This window comes from Somniosus microcephalus, unplaced genomic scaffold, assembly GCF_052327205.1.
Source record: "Somniosus microcephalus isolate GS21.2 unplaced genomic scaffold, FLI_Smic_1.0 unresolved_chr7, whole genome shotgun sequence".
NCBI classification, from domain to species: Eukaryota; Metazoa; Chordata; class Chondrichthyes; order Squaliformes; family Somniosidae; genus Somniosus; species Somniosus microcephalus.
This window is the reverse complement of record NW_028225185.1, coordinates 44,698,672-44,718,873: the sequence shown is the minus strand read 5'-3', so window position 1 is coordinate 44,718,873 and position 20,202 is coordinate 44,698,672. Positions and strand designations below refer to the sequence as shown.

The 20,202-nt window shown below is 48.9% G+C and overlaps 1 protein-coding gene across 1 annotated transcript in view; it reads left to right on the top strand.

The window, feature by feature from the left end:
• LOC147086860 (tubulin alpha-1 chain-like) overlaps window positions 1-19,699 on the top strand; it is a 28,962-nt gene extending 9,263 nt beyond the window's left edge. The window contains exons 2-5 of the mRNA XM_085979062.1: window positions 5,382-5,604; window positions 9,359-9,507; window positions 10,925-11,605; window positions 19,314-19,699. Coding sequence (XP_085835188.1) covers window positions 5,382-5,604; window positions 9,359-9,507; window positions 10,925-11,605; window positions 19,314-19,610 — 1,350 coding nt within the window. The 3' untranslated portion in view covers window positions 19,611-19,699. The remainder of the gene's footprint in view (window positions 1-5,381; window positions 5,605-9,358; window positions 9,508-10,924; window positions 11,606-19,313) is intronic.
• The last annotated feature ends 503 nt before the right edge of the window (window positions 19,700-20,202 follow it).

Here is a 20,202-nt window from a genome sequence, read left to right as displayed (position 1 = left end):
GCAGGCGCCACTCTTTTCCCTCCCTCCCTCCAGTGCGCAGGCGCGACTCTTTTCCCTCCCTCCCTCCAGTGCGCAGGCGCGACTCTCTTCCCTCCCCTCCAGTGCGCAGGCGCCACTCCTTTCCCTCCCTCCCTCCAGTGCGCAGGCGCCACTCCTTTCTCCGGTCCACTGCACAGGTGTGTTGTTGCCTGCGTGCCCGGCTCGTGACGTCGATTGGCGCCTCCGGATTCAAATCCCAATGGTGAGAGTGAGGGGAGGGACTGTGTGGGGGGTGGGGTCAGAGTTCAGGTTACAGATTAGGGGCAGAGGTCACCTTTGGGCAGAGGGTTCACTGCCAGGCGGCGAGCTCCAGTGATGGGCAGGGTACACCAGTGGCGACTTTTACATTTAGGGCTCAGGGTTACATTCGGGCAAGGTTTATAGCTCGATGGACGAGTGCCACTCCAACAACACCGACTCCCCCACCGTCAACATCCTGGGGTCACCGTTGATCAGAAACTTAACTGGACCAGCCACATAAATACTTGCCTGGATGAGTGCAGTGCCAACAGCACTCGAGAAACTCGACACCATCCAGGACAAAGCAGCCCGCTTGATTGGCACCCCGTCCACCACCTTAAACATTCCCTCCCTCCACCACCGGCGCACCGTGGCTGCAGTGTGGACCATCTACAAGATGCACTGCAGCAACTCGCCAAGGCTTCTTCGGCAGCACCTCCCAAACCCGCGACCTCTTCCACCTAGAAGGACAAGGGCAGCAGGCGCATGGGAACACCACCACCTCCAAGTTCCCCTCCCAGTCACACACACCATCCTGACTTGGAAATATATCGGCCGTTCCTTCATCGTCGCTGGGTCAAAATCCTGGAACTCCCTCCCTAACAGCGCTGTGGGAGCACCTTCACCACACGGACTGCAGCGGTTCAAGAAGGCGGCTCACCACCACCTTCTCAAGGGGCGATTTGGGGTGGGCAATAAATGCTGGGCTTTGCCAGCGACGCCCACATCCCAGGAACGAATAAAAAAAATCACCTTTTATTGGGTTTTTTAAATGGTGAGAGACTGGGAAATGTTGGTGTTCAGAGGGACCTGGGTGTCCTCGGACATGAATCACTGAAAGTTAACATGCAGGCATTTAGGAAGGCAAATGTTATGTAAGCTTTTATTGCAAAAGGATTGGAGTACAAGAGTACGGAGGTCCTACTGCAATTATTTAGGGCCCTGGTGAGACCACACCTGGCGTGCTGTGCACACCTTTGCTCTCCTTACCTAAGGAAGGATATATTTACCATAGAGGGAGTGCAACAAAGGTTCACCAGACTGATTCCTGGGATGGGGGGATTGTCCTATGTGGAGAGAGTGAGTAGACTAGGCCTATATTCTCTAGAGTTTAGAAGTATCAGAGGTGATCTCATTGAATCATATAAGATTCTGAGGGGGATTGACAGGGGAGATGCTGAGAGGCTGTTTCCCCCCTGGCTGGAGAGTCTAGAACCAGGGGGTCACAGTCTCAGGATAAGGGGTCGGCCATTTCGGACTGAGATGAGGAGGAATTTCTTCACTCAGAGGGTGGTGAATCTTTGGAACTGCGAGGTTATCCACTTTGGTATCAAAAACAAGCAGGCAGATTATTATCTGAATGGCAATAGATTGGGAGAAGGGGAAGTGCAAAGAGACCTGGGTGTCCTTGTGCACCAGTCGCTGAAGGTAAGCATGCAGGTGCAGCAGGCGGTTAAGAAGGCAAATGGTATGTTGGCCTTCGTAGCGAGAGGGTTTGAGTACAGGAACAAGGATGTCTTGCTGCAGTTGTACAGGGCCTTGGTGAGACCACGTCTTGAGTATTGTGTGCAGTTTTGGTCGCCTTATCTGAGGAAGGATGTTCTTGCCATGGAAGGAGTGCAGCAGAGATTCACCAGGCTGATACCTGGGATGGCAGGAATGACGTATGAGGAGAGATTGGGTCGATTGGGCTTATACTCACTGGAGTTTAGAAGAATGAGAGGGGATCTCATTGAAACTTAAAATTCTAACAGGACTGGACAGACTAGATGCAGGAAGGATGTTCCCGATGGTCGGGGAGTCCAGAACCAGGGGTCACAGTCTAAGGATAAGGGGTAAGTCATTTAGGACAGAGATGAGGAGGAATTTCTTCACCCAGAGTGGTGAACCTGTGGAATTCTCTACCACAGAAGGCAGTTGAGGCTAATTCATTAAATATATTCAAGAAGGAGTTAGATATATTTCTTAAGGCTAAAGGGATCAAGGGATATGGGGCGAAGGCAGGGACAGTGCACTGAATTTGGATGATCAGCCATGATCACATTGAATGGCGGAGCAGGCTCGAGGGGCCGAATGGCCTACTCCTGCTCCTATCTTCTATGTTTCTACCCCAGAGGGCTGTGGAGCTGTGTCATTGGCCCATATTTTCCGATCTCCCCAAAAACACTGTAAAACATTAAATGCATTTTTAAAAAACCATCACATTTTTCAAATTAGTTGAAATTACATATATATTTTAAACAAAAATTTAATTTTTTGAAAAAAATAAAGTATTTTACAAGGCTAAAAATAAACTTACCTTTTTAAAAGTATTTTTAAATGATAAATGAGTGGGGAAAAAAAGTTTGTTTTTTACTTTTTTTTCAAATCTTACGCTGCTTTTACCAGGCGTAAGATTTCTAAGGGTTTTCTGCGGGCGGAGGGTCTCCAGAAAGTGGAACTCTCCCCCACAGAGGCCCTTCTCCAGGGCAGGCGTCCGATCTGTCAAGACCATTCTAGACAGATCAGAAATGCCGGCTTTCAGCGCATGCGCTTGGCCTGCCTGTAACCAGCATTTTCCGATGTCCTTACGGGTGAGTACACATCCATAGGGATTGGAATATACGGCCCATTGAGTATATTCAAGACTCGGAGCGATAGATTTTTGGATATTAAGGGAATCCAGGGCTAAGCAGATAGTGTGGGAAAGTGGAGTTGAGGCAGACAATCAGCCATGATCTTACTGAATGGCGGAGCAGGCCTGAGGGGCCGTATGGGCTGCTCCTGCTCCTAGTTCATAGGTTCTTGAGCTACAGTTGAAGTATGTTTAGGTTTCTGTTTCAGTTACTTTTAGGGCTAAAGCATATATTTTTCAAATTTTTTAGACATATATAAATGACCTGGATATTGGAATACAAAGTAGAATTTCTAAATTTGCCGATGACACCAAACTTGAGGGTGTGGCAAACAGTGATGATGATACCAATCGACTGCAACAGGACATAGAAAGGCTAGCAGTATGGGCAGACAAGTGGCAGATGCAATTTAATACAGAGAAGTGTGAGGTGGTGCATTTTGGCAGAAGGAACAGGGAGAGGCAATATACACTTAATGGCACAGTTTTAAAGAGTGTGCAGGGACAGAGGGATCTGGGAGTTAATGTGCATAGGTCCCTGAAGGTGGCGGGACACATTGAGAGAGTGGTTAGCAAAGCATATGGGATCTTGGGCTTCATAAATAGAGGTATTGAGTACAAAAGTAGAGGAATTATGCTGAACCTTTATAAAGCACTGGTTAGGCCACAACTGGAGTATTGCGTCCAGTTCTGGTCACCACACTTTAGGAAGGATGTGAAGGCCCTCGAGAGGGTGCGGAGGGGATTTACCAGAATGGTTCCGGGGATGGGGGATCTTAGCTACAAGGACAGGTTGGAGAAGCTGGATTTGTTTTCATTAGAGCAAAGGAGGTTGAGGGGTGATTTGATCGAGGTGTACAAGATTATGACGGGTTTGGATAGGCTAGACAGGGAAAGGCTGTTCCCACTAGTTGATGGTACAAGGACTAGGGGACACAGATTTAAGGTTTTGGGCAAGAGATACAGGGGGGAATGTGAGGAAAAGCTTTTTTACGCAGCGAGTGGTGAGGACCTGGAACTCGCTGCCGACGGAAGTGGTGGAAGCGGAGACACTTGATGTTTTCAAGGGGAGACCTGATAGGCACTCGAGGGAAATAAACTTGCAGGGCTACGGGGATAGAGCGGGGGAATGGGACTGACTGGATTGCCCTACAGAGAGCCGGCACGGACTCGATGGGCCGAATGGCCTCCTTCTGTGCCGTTATGACTCTAAGTTAAGCTTATATTTCAGATTACGGTTACATTTTAAGTCACGGTCATTTTTGGGCTTAGATGTATCTTTGTCTTTGCCTTACTTTTGAGATTAGGTTTATATTTGGGATTACACTTGGGGTCGGGATTTGGGTCAATTTATGTTTACATTCGGGATTAGGTTGCCATTAAAGTTAGCTTTATATTTCGAGTTGAGATAATGTGGGGTTATGGTTGCATTTAGAGGCAGAGTAACCTTGAGGGTTTGGGTTCCATTTGGAGTTCAGCTTTTATGTTTAATGTTCTGTTTAAGTTTGCAATTTAGGATTTTATTTTGGATTAAACATAGAAACATAGAAGATAGGAGCAGGAGTAGGCCATTCGGCCCCTCGAGCCTGCTCCGCCATTCAATGCGATCGTGGCTGATCATCCAAATTCAGTACCCTGTCCCTGCCTTCTCCCCATATCCCTTGATCCCTTTAGCCTTAAGAAATATATCTAACTCCTTCTTGAATATATTTAATGAATTGGCCTCTACTGCCTTCTGTGGTAGAGAATTCCACAGGTTCACCACTCTCTGGGTGAAGAAATTCCTCCTCATCTCTGTCCTAAATGGCTTACCCCTTATCCTTAGACTGTGACCCCTGGTTCTGGATTCGCCGACCATTGGGTATATCCTTCCTGCATCTAGTCTGTCCAGTCCTGTCAGAATTTTATAAGTTTCAATGAGATCCTCTCTCATTCTTCTAAACTCCAGCGAGTATAAGCCCAATCGACCCAATCTCTCCTCATACGTCATTCCTGCCATCCCAGGTATCAGCCTGGTGAATCTTCGCTGAGCTCCTTCCATGGCAAGAACATCCTTCCTCAGATAAGACGACCAAAACTGCACACAATACTCAAGGTGTGGTCTCACCAAGGCCTTGTACAACTGCAGCAAGACATCCTTGTTCCTGTACTCGAATCCTCTCGCTACGAAGGCCAACATACCATTTGCCTTCGTAACGTTACGGTTAGCATGAGTCTCGCTTTAGAGTTTGACGGAAGCTGTGTCCTCGCCCTGGGAGGAGAGGAGGTTGTAGAGTTAGGGTGCCGCAAGTGACGGCAGTAGAGGGATTTGTAAAGGAGGACCTCTCCTGGTAAAACTGACTGAATTCAGAGTGTGACTTTAATATTACTCCAATATAACTCCCATCTTCAGTAATTGTATATGAAACTGCCTATGGGTTCACCACCACTGACTGTATAAAGCATTGCCCTCCTACCTGTGAATAATCATGTCTTCTTCCCTCTTTAGCGTGAGTGTCTTTCAATCCACATTGGCCAGGCCGGAGTGCAGATGGGCAACGCTTGCTGGGAGCTGTATTGCCTGGAACATGGGATCCAGCCGGACGGGCAGATGCCCAGTGACAAGACCGTCGGAGGTGGCGACGACTCCTTCAACACCTTCTTCAGTGAGACGGGGGCGGGCAAGCACATCCCCCGAGCCGTGTTTATAGATCTGGAGCCCACTGTGATTGGTAAGGGGGGAGATTGTTGATGGGTTGGTCAGTCCGTGCTCTCACTAAACTAACTGCTTGTGATAGGTGCACAGTTACGTAGCATCCTTACGTACATTACACTGAAGTGGAGTATTTGAAATAAACACTCGACACTACGTCTGCGTTCAAAGATTCAAGCAGTCTTTATTTGCACTAGTGGGGGGACAACCTGCTATCGGTCTAGCCAGGCTTCACTCCGATGATACAAAGTTTTAAGCTGTCTTTTATGCAAAATATAGGTACATGATTAGCCTCGTGCACGACCCATCTTAACAATTGGTTGGGTTTTGCCCCGCGTGCACATTCACTGATTGGTTGCCTATGCCGCGTTACATTAAGGTACCGCCTTTATTACCGGAAAAGCATATGTCCGTTATCCCCCAAGCTGTTGTTGCACCTATGACCTTTGTGCCAGATGGGGTTTCACCAACATTGTACTTCTGACTCGTCGTTCTGCTTTTCCTGCCCCTTTAGGCCTCTTTACTTCTGACTCAATCTTCTGCTATTTGTAATTATCTCCAAGGTACACAACTTGCAGTTGTTAATCATTCCAACACTACTGCAAAATCAGCATGTTATTCTTGTTATCTCAACTGCCAGTTAAGCAACTTAGAAAAAGCTGACTACTGCAAAAGGCCTATTGGCTCGTTCGATCCCGAGACCCCTTCTTAACCCTTTAATTATAGTAGAGCTCGAAAGCCCCCCCCCTTCAACACTAATTTTGTCACTGAGGGTGGTGTAAGGGGCACTCTCCCAGCTCCTCACAGACACACCGAGAGGAGGTAAGCTTTGTCCTTTTTGCCTCCCTCACCTTTCAAAGAAATTGTTGCTCGGGCACGGTTCTATGAGCACTGGACACCATCTGGTATCTCATTCACTTGACCATTCTGCATGTGAGAGCAAGGCTATTTAACCGGCATCCATGCAAACACAATGGCCCAGAAATTCGGGTCTCCACGGGTGAGTACGCACGGGGTACTCTCCCGTAGGCCCAATGGAAGTGCCGGTTTCCTGCATGCACTGCGCATGCGTGGGAAACCGGCACTTCCGTTCCCCTGAAAGAAGGGGTTCAGAGTTTGACCGCGTGCGCGGGAGAAGCAGCGCGTGCGCGTCGAACTTCCGTTTTTTTGCAGGTTTTCCCGGGAGGGCAAGTCTGCAGAAGTTACACAATTAAAAAGCAGGCGCAAGGCCTGCTTTTTACAAGGTAAGTGGTGAATTAATTAAAATTAAAACATTTTTTCCACAGGTTTATTATTTTTAAATACTTTAAAGAAAGGTAAGTTTATTTTTAGCCCCGTTAGAAAATAAAATTATTTTTTACAAAAATTTAAATTATTGTTTAAAATAGTTATTTCATGTAATTTATAGTTTATCTAAAAAATGTGATGTTTTAAAAAAATTTATTTGAAGATTTAATGATGTTTTGGGGCCCGTAGTATTTATAAGTTTTGACAGCTCTTCCTGTCAAACTTATGAATGGAGCATTCCCTGCTCCGATTGGCTCTCCATGGCCCACATGATCCCAGGGGACGCTTCGAACTAACTGCGCCCCTGGGATACACAAGCACTGCGCGCCGGCAGCTGGAGCAGGCCCAGGATCGGAATCCCACGCGGGCCCACAGCTCAATGGCTGGCGCACTAGGTAAGTGCAGGTCGGGGGCTCGCACCCGCGGGAAGCCTCCGACCCGAATTTCTGGGCCGATATCCAGCAGGGGTCATAGATTGTGGCCCATTGCAGTGTCCCTGCCCCTGCTTCACCTTTGATCAGCTTCCTCTTGTTGAGCTGCAGAAAAACATTTGTTCCTGCACAACTTGATGTCACAACGGGCAGTTGAACAGCATGAGGCTGATGGTGGAGGGGTAAAAAATGGTGCACCTTTGGAGCTGAGCCAATGGTCATGGGCAATACCACTGAGAGGGAGCGTATAGATGAGGAGTGGGCTTCCAGATGAGGAGAAGGCAAATGGTATGTTGGCCTTCGTAGCGAGAGGGTTTGAGTACAGGAACAAGGATGTCTTGCTACAGTTGTACAGGGCCTTGGTGAGACCACACCTTGAGTATTGTGTGTAGTTTTGGTCGCCTTATCTGAGGAAGGATGTTCTTGCCATGGAGGGAGTGCAGCGAAGATTCACCAGGCTGATACCTGGGATGGCAGGAATGACGTATGAGGAGAGATTGGGTCGATTGGGCTTGTACTCGCTGGAGTTTAGAAGATTGAGAGGGGGTCTCATTGAAACCTATAAAATTCTGACAGGACTGGACAGACTAGATGCAGGAAGGATGTTCCCGATGGCCGGGGAGTCCAGAACCAGGGGTCACAGTCTAAGGATAAGGGGTAAGCCATTTAGGACAGAGATGAGGAGGAATTTCTTCACCCAGAGAGTGGTGAACCTGTGGAATTCTCTACCACAGAAGGCAGTAGAGGCCAATTCATTAAATATATTCAAGAAGGAGTTGGATATATTTCTTAAGGCTAAAGGGATATGGGGAGAAGGCAGGGACAGGGTACTGAATTTGGATGATCAGCCATGATCTCATTAAATGGCGGAGTGGGCTCGAGGGGCCGAATGGCCTACTCCTGCTCCTGTATTCTATGTTTCTATGGGCTGGGCCATGGCAAGGGGGCACAATGTGAGCACGCGATGTTGACAGTGGTAGGACTCCACCCTTGGAAGGGTGAGCATAAGGAACGGGGGCAGGAGTCGGTCATTCGGCCCCTCGAGCCTGCTCCGCCATTCAATAAGATCATGGCTGATCTGATCTTGGCCTCAACTCCACTAACGTGCCCGCTCCCCATAACCCTCGACTCCCTTATCGTTCAACAATCTGTCTATCTCCACCTTAAATATATTCAGTGACCCAGCCTCCACAGCTCTCTGGGGAAGAGAATTCCAAAGATTCACGACCCTCAGAGAGAAGAAATTCCTCCTCATTTCCGATTTAAATGGCCGACCCCCTTATTCTGAAACTATGCCCCCTAGTTCTAGATTCCCCCACGAGGGGAAACATCCTCTCTGCATCTACCCTGTCGAGCCCCTTCAGAATCTTATGTTTCATTAAGATCCCCTCTCATTCTTCTAAACTCCAATGAGTATAGGCCCAACCTGCTCAACCTTTCCTCGTAAGACACCCCCTTCATCTCCGGAATCAACCTCGTGAACCTTCTCTGAATGTTTGTAGTATCTATCTAATAGGTGTCAGACCAAGACCATTTAACATCTGACTGCAAATCCCTTTAGTCCCAATGCACCATTTTACGGAACAAAGCATTGTGCCAAATAAAAGGAAACTCTCGACTTACCGGCTCCTAAATAACCGGAAATCTCTGTTAACCGGCAAAACTCAGGAGTAGGTTCAGGTAAGTTTTACTTCATATTAGTGGCCGTTCCTGGATCTGTGGCTGTGTAACCGGGGTTCCTGCACTTGTTGCTAAGCAACAGGGACGCTTGGTCTGCGGCCGGGGTTCCTGCACCTGTTGCTAAGCAACAGGGAAGCCTGGATTTGTTGCTGTGTACGGCGCTCTTGTATCTTTTACTATGCCTCTAATCTGGACTTTTTGATAAACCGGCACCACGCCAGTCCCGTCGATGCCGGATAAAAAAGAGTTTCCTGTAGTTTTCAATTGTATAAACATTTATTCTGAGCCAATGTGATAGTTGTGGACTCAACTTGTATCTTAAGTCACTGTAATGTTCTGTGTTCCTGTTTTGAAATCTCTGTTCTCTGCCCCCAGATGAGGTCCGCACCGGCACCTACCGACAGCTCTTTCACCCCGAGCAGCTCATCACCGGCAAGGAGGATGCGGCCAATAACTACGCGCGGGGGCACTGCTCCATCGGCAAAGAGATTGTGGATCTGGTCTTGGATCGCATCCGGAAGTTGGTGGGTTCTGTCGCGTTGGTCTGCCGGGGATTTGCTGTGTTGGCCCGCAACTCTCAAGTGCCCCATTTTAATCTGGTCGCCCCAACACTGAACAGCACCCTCTGAGAAAAGCAGCAGTGGTGTGACACATGAAAGCTCCTGACCCAAGCACTGTTATCAGCTCCAGTCCCACTGCAGGTTGGGAGGTGCCCGGAACTGTCCGAATGTGTAGCCTTTTTTTATTCATTCACGGGATGTGGGAGTCGCTGGCAAGGCACAGCATTTATTGCCCATCACTAATTGCCCTTGAGAAGGTGGTGGTGAGCCGCTGCCTTGAACCGCTGCAGTCCGTGTGGTGAAGGTGCTCCCACAGCGCTGTTAGGGAGGGAGTTCCAGGATTTGGACCCAGCGATGATGAAGGAACGGCCGATATATTTCCAAGTCAGGATGGTGTGTGTGTGACTTGGAGGTGGTGGTGTTCCCGTGCGCCTGCTGCCCTTGTCGTTCTAGGTGGAAGAGGTCGCGGGTTTGGGAGGTGCTGCCGAAGAAGCCTTGGCGAGTTGCTGCAGTGCATCTTGTAGATGGCCAACACTGCAGCCACGGTGCGCCGGTGGTGGAGGGAGTGAATGTTTAAGGTGGCGTTTATCCAATTCCCTTTTGAAGGCTACTATTGCCCTATCGTCGAGACTTTTGGGTTCTCTTTTATGTTGCCCACTAATCTGTTCTCATACACTATCTTTGCCCCTCTTTCCTTTTTTAAGCTCTCCTCTGTACTTTCCATATTCAACATGGACCAGTTGTTACCAAGAATTCTTGAGGACTTGTATTTTGTTTAAATGATTAGGGTGTGGGAGACTACAGTCTCCCGCGTAAAGAAATAGGCAACACAGCGAGCTACAAGAAATAGGTCTTTACTCCAACTCTCACAATACAGTACTGAATTCGTACAGCCCGCGAACCTGTGATGACTCACGGATTGGTCACCTGCTGGAACCTGATTGGTTTTCCTTCTCTCAGCAGCAGGCAAGTCTGAACATGCCTTATTCCTCTCAGCTTGCAACTGTCTTGCGGGGGGAGGGGAATACAGCAGTTGAAAGGGGATTATACAGGTTTATCTACATACACCCAGTGTTTCCCCAGGGAACGTTTGGTACTGGTCTCTGAAGTAGGGGCAGAGAGTGCAAAGTGGATGGTACACAACCGCATGTCACCCTTCAAAAAACACATTTCGTGTCTATCTGCCATGGCAAAACCTCGGTCAAGTCCTTTGCCAATCACTTTGGTAGACTTAGGATTGCCATTTGAAAAACAACATGTAACAAAGATTACAAGGAAACAAACTGAGGTATCAATCCTGCCACGCTATGGGGGGCAGTGTCTGCTTTTTGGAATCTCTGTCTTCCCATCATTTAATGTCTTGTACTCTCTTTGCCCACAGGCTGACCAGTGCACAGGACTGCAGGGATTCCTCATCTTCCACAGTTTCGGGGGCGGGACCGGCTCGGGCTTCACTTCCCTCCTGATGGAGAGACTCTCCGTCGACTACGGCAAGAAATCCAAACTGGAGTTTGCCATTTACCCGGCACCGCAGATTTCCACCGCGGTGGTCGAGCCCTACAACTCCGTGCTCGTCACCCACTGCACCCTCGAGCACTCTGACTGCGCCTTCATGGTGGACAACGAGGCCATTTACGACATCTGTCGGCGTAATCTTGACATTGAGCGCCCCACCTACACCAACCTCAACCGCCTCGTCGGCCAGATAGTGTCGTCCATCACGGCATCGCTACGGTTCGACGGTGCCCTGAACGTGGACCTGACTGAGTTCCAAACCAACCTGGTCCCCTATCCCCGCATTCACTTCCCCTTATTAACCTACGCGCCCCTTATTTCGGCTGAGAAGGCTTACCACGAACAGCTATCTGTGTCGGAGATCACCAACGCCTGCTTTGAGCCAGCCAACCAGATGGTGAAGTGTGACCCTCGCCAGGGCAAGTACATGGCGTGCTGCATGCTGTACCGAGGAGACGTGGTGCCGAAGGATGTCAACGCCTCCATCGCCACCATCAAGACCAAGCGCTCGATCCAGTTTGTTGATTGGTGCCCGACCGGGTTCAAGGTAAGTGTAGTGATCAATAGCATGTCATTCTATAGTGGACACTAGGTGGAGCCATAGAGCTGTATATAAGACTACACTACCCAGCTATATATTATATTAAGACTACATTACCCATGAGGCTAGGCTACCCACAAGGCAGCAGTCAAGATGCTGTACAAGTCCACATGTGCTCAATAAAGTAACTAGCGAAAGCTAGCTGTGTTCATAATAAGAATGTCTATTTATTAATGAACATAACAGTAAGTGGGTTTTATATTAAATCCCCAAATCCAGATTCCTCCGCACTGCTTTATCCTGCACTTGCAATCATCAATGAAAGAACATAGAAAGACTTGAATGGCACAAAATGCCATTCAGCCTGTCGAGCCCTCTTTTCCAATGGGCCGTGTATTAACCACTCCATCCAGGCCTTCATAATAGGAGCAGGAGTCGGCCATTCGGCCCCTCGAGCCTGCTCCGCTATTCAATAAGATCATGGCTGATCTTCGACCTCGACTCCACTTTCCTGCACTATCCCCATATCCCTTGAGTCAACAACACTCGAGAAGCTCGACACCAGGTGGGAGCACCTTCACCACACGGGACTGCAGCGGTTCAAGAAGGCGGCTCACCACCACCTTCTTAAGGGCGGTTAGGGATGGGCAATAAATGCTGGGCCTTGCCAGCGACGCCCACATCCCATAAATGAATACAAAAAATGTCCCTTAATATCCAAAAATCTATCGACCTCCGTCTTGAATATACTCAACGACTGAGCCTCCACAGCCCTCTGGGGCAGAGAATTCCAAAGATTCACCGCCCTCTGAGTGAAGAAATTCCTCCTCATCTCAGTCCAAAATGGCCGACCCCTTATCCTGAGACTGTGACCCCTGGTTCTGGACTCCCCAGCCAGGGGAAACAGCTACCCTGTTAAGCCCTGTAATAATTGTGTATGTTTCAATGAGATCACCTCTCATCTAAACTCCCGAGAATATGGGCCTAGTCTACTCAATCTCTCTTCATAGGACAATCCCCCCATCCCAGGAACCAGTCTGGTGAACCTTCGCTGCACTCCCTCTATGTCAAGTATATCCTTCCTTAGGTAAGGAGACCAAAACTGTCCACAATACCCCAGGTGTGGTCTCACCAGGGCCCTATATAATTGCAGTAAGACGTCTTTACTCTTATACTCAAATCCTCTTGTAATAAAGGCCAACATACCATTTGCTTTCCTAATCGCTTGCTGTACCTGCATGTTAACTTTCAGTGATTGGTGTACAAGGACACCCAGGTCCCTCTGGACACCAACATTTCCCAATCTCTCACCATTTAAAAATACTCTGCTTTTCTATTTTTCCTACCAAAGTGGATAACTTCACATTTCTCCACATTATATTCCATTTGCCATGTTCTTGCCCACTCACTGAGCCTGTCTATATCCCCTTGAAGCCTCCTTGCATCCTCCTCACAACTTACATTCCCACCCAGCTTTGTATCATCAGCAAACTTGGATATATTACATTTGGTCCCCTCGTCCAAATCATTGATGTAGATTGTGAATAGCTGAGGCCCAAGCACTGATCCTCCAAGCATTTCACCTTACAAATATTGCAGTCGACACTTTTTTATTAATTCCTGGGATGTGGGCGTTGCTGGCAAGGCCCAGCATTTATTGCCCATCCCTAATTGTCCTTGAGAAGGTGGTGGTGAGCCACCTTCTTGAACCGCTGCAGTCCGTGTGGTGAAGGTGCTCCCACAGTGCTGTTAGGGAGGGAGTTCCAGGATTTTGACCCAGTGACGATGAAGGAACGGCCGATATATTTCCCAGTCAGGATGGCGTGTGTGACTTGGAAGGGAACTTGGAGGTGGCGGTGTTCCCCATGCGCCTGCTGCCCTTGTCCTTCTAGGTGGAAGAGGTTGCGGGTTTGGGAGGTGCTGCTGAAGAAGCCTGGGCAAGTTGCTGCAGTGCATCTTGTAGATGGTACACACTGCAGCCACGGTGCGCCGGTGGTGGAGGGAGTGAATGTTTAAGGTGGTGGACGGGGTGCCGATCAAGCGGGCTGCTTTGTCCTGGATGGTGTCGAGCTTCTCGAGTGTTGTTGGAGCTGCACTCATCCAGGCAAGTGGAGAGTATTCCATCACACTCCTGACTTGTGCCTTGTAGATGGTGGAAAGGCTTTGGGGAGTCAGGAGGTGAGACACTCGCCGCAGAATACCCAGCCTCTGACCTGCTCTTGTAGCCACAGTATTTATGTGGCTGGTCCAGTTAAGTTGTGGTTAATGATGACCCCCAGGATGTTGATGGTGGGGGATTCGGTGATGGTAATGCCGTTGAATGTCAAGGGTAGGTGGGTCAACTCTTTCTTGTTGGAGATAGTCATTGCCTGGCACTTGTGGGGCATGAACGTTACTTGGTACTTATCAGCCCAAGCCTGAATATTGGCAGTGGAAGAAAAGGAGGACCTCTGGATGGATTCAGGTAAGAGTGCATTAGAGATGCTCTCTGTGCCCACCTGTACCCACGCAGATGCATCTTCAGGTAGAGGTGAGCATCCCTCAAGGTGAACCCCCCCCTCCCCCTTCCCAAGGTGTAAGCACAAGTCTGCAAGCAAGTGACAGGGCACCCAGCCCCCAACCCCATTTGGCTGTTGAAGTGGAGGTAGTGCTAAGAGGGTGGTGCTCTGTTAGTCCACGGCCCCCTCGAGATATAGGCCAACATTCCATTAGCCATTTGATTGCTTATTGGACCTGTCTGCTAGCTTTAAATGATTTGTGTACTTGGACAGGTCAGAGGCTGGGTATTCTGCGGCGAGTGTCTCACCTCCTGACTCCACAAAGCCTCTCCACCATCTACAAGGCACAAGTCAGGAGTGTGATGGAATACTCTCCACTTGCCTGGATGAGTTGCAGCTCCAACAACACTCGAAGCTCGACACCATCCAGGACAAAGCAGCCCGCTTGATCGGCACCCCGTCCACCACCTTAAACATTCACTCCCTCCACCACCAGCGCACCGTGGCTGCAGTGTGGACCATCTACAAGATGCACTGCAGCAACTCGCCAAGGCTTCTTCGGCAGCACCTCCCAAACCCGCGACCTCTTCCACCTAGAAGGACAAGGGCAGCAGGCGCATGGGAACACCACCACCTCCAAGTTCCCCTCCAAGTCACACACACCATCCTGACTTGGAAATATATCGGCCGTTCCTTCATCGTCGCTGGGTCAAAATCCTGGAACTCCCTCCCTAACAGCGCTGTGGGAGCACCTTCACCACACAGACTGCAGCGGTTCAAGAAGGCGGCTCACCACCACCTTCTCAAGGGGCGATTAGTGATGGGCAATAAATGCGACGCCCACATCCCATAAAGTAATGAAAAAAAACAACTCTCCAATCTCTTTGCTCCTCGACCGTTCCTAGCTTCTTGCCATTTAGAAAATATTCTGATTTATCTACCTAGGGTCGAGAGGATGACAACGATAACACTTGCCCACATTGACCCCGTTGAATAGGCAAGGACCTGCCAAGCTGCCACCAATCAGGGCGCTCTGGCTGTTGAACACCATGGTGTTCCCCCCGAAAGCAGGACATGACATAACCGATTGGAGTATGAAGCACGCGGGATTACATTTCGTCTGGCGTTCATGTACCTTAGTTGTGACGTCCCAGTTTGCTGCCCCAGCTTCTTTGGGACGAGGAGCCCCCAACTGCATTAATTATCTGCCTAAGTCAGGGACCTTCCCCTCTACCTGCTGATGCGTCTGCGCGGGTACAGAGCATCTCTAACACACCCGGATCTGAATCCGTCTGTCTGTAGGTCCTCCTTCCATTGCCAAATGCTTTGGTGCCATTAATGGTGCTGGGGGCAAAAAATGACTAATTTCAAACAACTGGCACGATAAAAATGAAGAACGATTGAAAGGCACGTACCTTTATAGAACTCTGTCCTGTGGATAACCTCCAGTATACATAGAAACATAGAAGATAGGAGCAGGAGTAGGCCATTCGAGCCTGCTCCGCCAGTCAATGCGATCATGGCTGATCATCCAAATTCAGTACCCTGTCCCTGCCTTCTCCCCATACCCCTTGATCCCTTTAGCCTCAAGAAATATATCCAACTCCTTCATGAATATATTTAATGAATTGGCCTCTACTGCCTTCTGTGGTAGAGAACTCCACAGGTTCACCACTCTCTGGGTGAAGAAATTCCTCCTCATCTCAGTCCTAAATGGCCTACCCCTTATCCTTAGACTGTGACCCCTGGTTCTGGACTCCCCCGCCATCGGGAACATCCTGCATCTAGTCTGTCTAGTCCTGTTAGAATTTTATAAGTTTCAATGAGATCCCCTCTCATTCTTCTAAACTCCAGTGAGTATAAGCCTAATTGACCCAATCTCTCCTCATACCTCATTCCTGCCATCCCAGGTATCAGCCTGGTGAATCTTCGCTGCACTTCCTCCATGGCAAGAACATCCTTCCTCAGATAAGGCGACCAAAACTGCACACAATACTCAAGGTGTGGTCTCACCAAGGCCCTGTACAACTGCAGCAAGACATCCTTGTTCCTGTACTCGAATCCTCTCGCTATGAAGGCCAACGTACCATTTGCCTTCTATACTTATAAAATTCTAACAGGACTAGACAAACTAGATGCAGGAAGGATGTTCCCGATGGCAGGGGAGTCCAGAACCAGGGGTCATAGTCTTAGGATAAGGGGTAAGCCATTTAGGACAGAGATGAGGAGGAATTACTTCACCGAGATTGGTGAACCTGTGGAATTCTCTACCACAGAAGGCAGTAGAGGCCGATTCATTAAATATATTCAAGAAGGAGTTGGATATATTTCTTAAGGCTAAAGGGATCAAGGGATATGGGGAGAAGGCAGGGACAGGGTACTGAGTTTGGATGATCAGCCATGATCGCATTGAATGGCGGAGCAGGCTCGAGGGGCTGAATGGCCGACTCCTCCTATTTTCTATGTTTCTATGTTAACCGCCTGCTGCACCTGCATGCTTACCTTCAGCAACTGGTGCACAAGGACACTCTGGTCTCGTTGCACTTCCCCTTTTCCCAATCTATTGCCATTCAGATAATAATCTGCCTTCCTGTTTTTGCCACCTTCCTGTTTTATACTTACTGCCTGGATGCCCAGGCCACGTGCTCCTGATTAACGTCTGCCATCCTGCACTCCAGAACGGTGGAAAATGGCCATCTCAGAACTGGCCTTTTGACTGTAATCGCTCCACCATTGGCGTCCGTGCCCCCCAGCTGCCCAATTCCCTCGCTAAACCTCTCCTCCTTTAAGACGCCCCTTAAAATCTTTGACCAAGCTTTTTGGTCACCCATCCTAACATCTCCTTACGTGGCTCGGTGTCATTGTGTCTAATACCGCCCCTGTGAAGCGCCGTGGGACGTTTCGCCTCGGAGATCCTATCGAGCTGAAAATATTGTGCTTCAGGAGAGAGCTCCTCGGGCCTGGAATCTGAAGGAGTTTGTGCCTATGTTTTGGGATCAGTAACGGAACAGCAGTAGGCCATTCAGCCCCTTGAGCCTGTTCCAGCATTCTATTGGATCAAGGCCGATCTGTACCTCAACCCCATGTCCCGTCCTTTGATCCATATCCCTTGATATCCTCTAATGATTAAAAACGATCAATCTCGGTCTTGAAAATTTCAATTGACCCCCCCGGCGTCCCACAGCCTTTCAAGGGGTACCGTTGAAGAATTTCACTACCCTTCATGTGAAAAATGCTTCCTGATTTTACTCTTAAATTGCCTAACTCTAATTTTAGGATTTGCCCCCCCCCCCCCCACCCCCACCCCCCAAGCCTTGTTCTGGCTATTCCACCTTAGAAAATAGGTTCTTTGTATTTACCTTATCCAATGCCTTTATAATTTTAAACTCCCCAATTAAATCACCCCTCGACCTTCTATACTCGGGTATGCAAGCCAAGTTTATGAAACCTGTCCTCGTAATTTAACCCTTTAAGCCCTCGCATCATTAGGTGAATCTGGGCCGTGCCCCCTCCACGGTCAATACATCCTTCCTGAGCTATGGTGCCAAAAACTGAAGGCAGTATTCCAGGTGGAGTCTAACCAATGCTCTGTACGACTGAAGCATAACTTCCACCCCACTGTCTTCCTCCTCGAGCTGAAAGCCAACATCCCAAAACACACAACGCCATCTGCCACAGTGTTGCCCACTTGCTGAGTCTGTCCGCGTCTCTTTGCAACTTCCCGTTTCCCATCTGCACAACTTGCTGTGCCTCCTGACTGGCGTCATACCTGGCACAAAGGAAGATGGTTGTGGTTGTTGGAGGCCAAGTCATTTCAGCCCCAGAACATCGCCCAAAGGAGTTCCTCAGGGCAGCATCCTAGGCCTAGCTATCTTCAGCTGCTTCATCAATGACCTTCCCCCCCCCCCCCCCCCCCCCCACCAATAAAGGTCAGAAGTGGGCTCGATTCACGATAAGCGTTCCATGCCTACTTGCAGCAAGATCCAGGCTTGGGGTGATAAGTGGCAAGTAACATTTGTGCCAATAAGTGCCAGGTAATGACCACCTCCAACAAGTGAGAGCCCAACCACTTCCCCCGTGGCATTACCATTGCTGAATCCCCCAACTATCAACACCCTGGGGACCAGAAACTCTACTGGACCAGCCACAGAAATACTGTGGCTACAAAAGCAGGTCAGAGGCGGAGTATTCTGATACGAATTTCTCACTTCCTGACTCCCCAAAGCCCCTACACCATCTACAAGGCACAAGTCTTGAAGTAACGGAAAGGGTAGTGCGGTTGATGTGTATGTGGACTGTCAAAAGGCATTTGATAAAATACCACATAATAGACTTGTTAGCAAAATTAAAACCCATAGGATTAAAGGGACAGTGGCAAAATAGGCTAATGGACAGAAAGCAAAGAGTAGTGCTGAACAGTTGTTTTTCAGACTGGAAAAAAGTATACAGTATACTAGATGCAGGAAGGATGTTCCCGATGGCGGGGAGTCCAGAACCAGGGGTCACAGTCTAAGGATAAGGGGTAAGTCATTTAGGACTGAGATGAGGAGGAATTTCTTCACCCAGAGAGTGGTGAACCTGTGGAATTCTCTACCACAGAAGGCAGTAGAGGCCAATTCATTAAATATATTCAAGAAGGAGTTAAATATATTCCTTTTAGGCTAAAGGGATATGGGGAGAAAGCAGGGACAGGGTACTGGATTTGGATGATCAGCCATGATCTCATTAAATGGTGGAACAGGCTCGAGGGGCCGAGTGGCCTACTCCTGCTCCTATCTTCTATGTTTCTATGTGTTCACCAGGAGTCGGTATCAGGACCACTGCTCTTTTTGATATATATTGATGACATGGACTTGGGTATACAGGGAATAATGTCAGTTTGCCGATGACACGAAACTCTGAAATGAGGAGGATAGGATCAGACTTCAGGAGGCCATAGACAGACTGGTGAAATGGGCAGACACACGGCAGATGCAGTTTAATGCAGAGAAGTGTGAAGTGATGCAGTTACTGGGGCACTTCCTACCTAACAGCATTGTGGGCGTGCCTTCACACCAAGGACTGCAACAGTTCAAAAGGAAGGCTCACTACCACCCTCTGAAGGGTGACTAGGGATGGGCAGTAAATGCCAACTTTGCCAGCGATGCCCACCTCCCGTGAAGGAATTTTTAAAAAATCCAACAGAAGTAACATTTTTCTTTCTCTCTCCCCCACAGGTGGGCATCAACTACCAGCCCCCGACGGTGGTGCCAGGGGGTGATCTGGCCAAGGTGCAGCGCGCCGTCTGTATGCTGAGCAACACCACCGCCATTTCCATGGCTTGGGCCCGCCTCGACCTCAAATTCGACAAGATGTACGCCAAGCGGGCCTTTGTCCACTGGTACGTGGGAGAGGGGCTGGAGGAAGGGGAGTTCCAGGACGCCCGGGAGGACATGGCCTCACTCGAGAAGGATTACGAAGAGGTGGCTGTCGATTCTTCCTTGCTGGACAGAAAGGCGGAGGAGGAAGAATAAGATTTATTAATTTAGATTGTATAAAGGGTTCAACTTTAATTTTCACATATTCCAAATGTATTTAAGAAAATAAATATATTTTTGATTAATTTTGGGCTGTATTTATTTAAAAGCCACAGAGCTGGATTCGAAATTGCTGGGTAAAATTGCAGTCATTTTAAGCAGTGTCCGAGGAAACCCATGTGATGAAACCTCACAGTATTGCAGTGACTTTTTTATTCATTCACAGGATGTGGGCATCGCTGGCATGCCAGCATTTATTGCCCATCCCTAATCACCCCTTGAGAAGGTGGTGGTGAGCCGCCTTGAACCGCTGCAGTCCGTGTGGTGAAGGTGCTCCCACAGCGCTGTTAGGGAGGGAGTTCCAGGATTTTGACCCAGCAACGATGAAGAAATGGCTGATATATTTCCAAGTTAGGATGGTGTGTGACGTGGAGGTGGTGGTGTTCCCATGTGCCTGTGGCCCTTGACCTAGGTGGAAGAGGTGGCGGGTTTGGGAGGTGCTGCCGAAGAAGCCTTGGCGAGTTGCTGCAGTGCATCTTGTAGATGGTACACACTGCAGCCACGGTGCGCCGGTGGTGGAGGGAGTGAA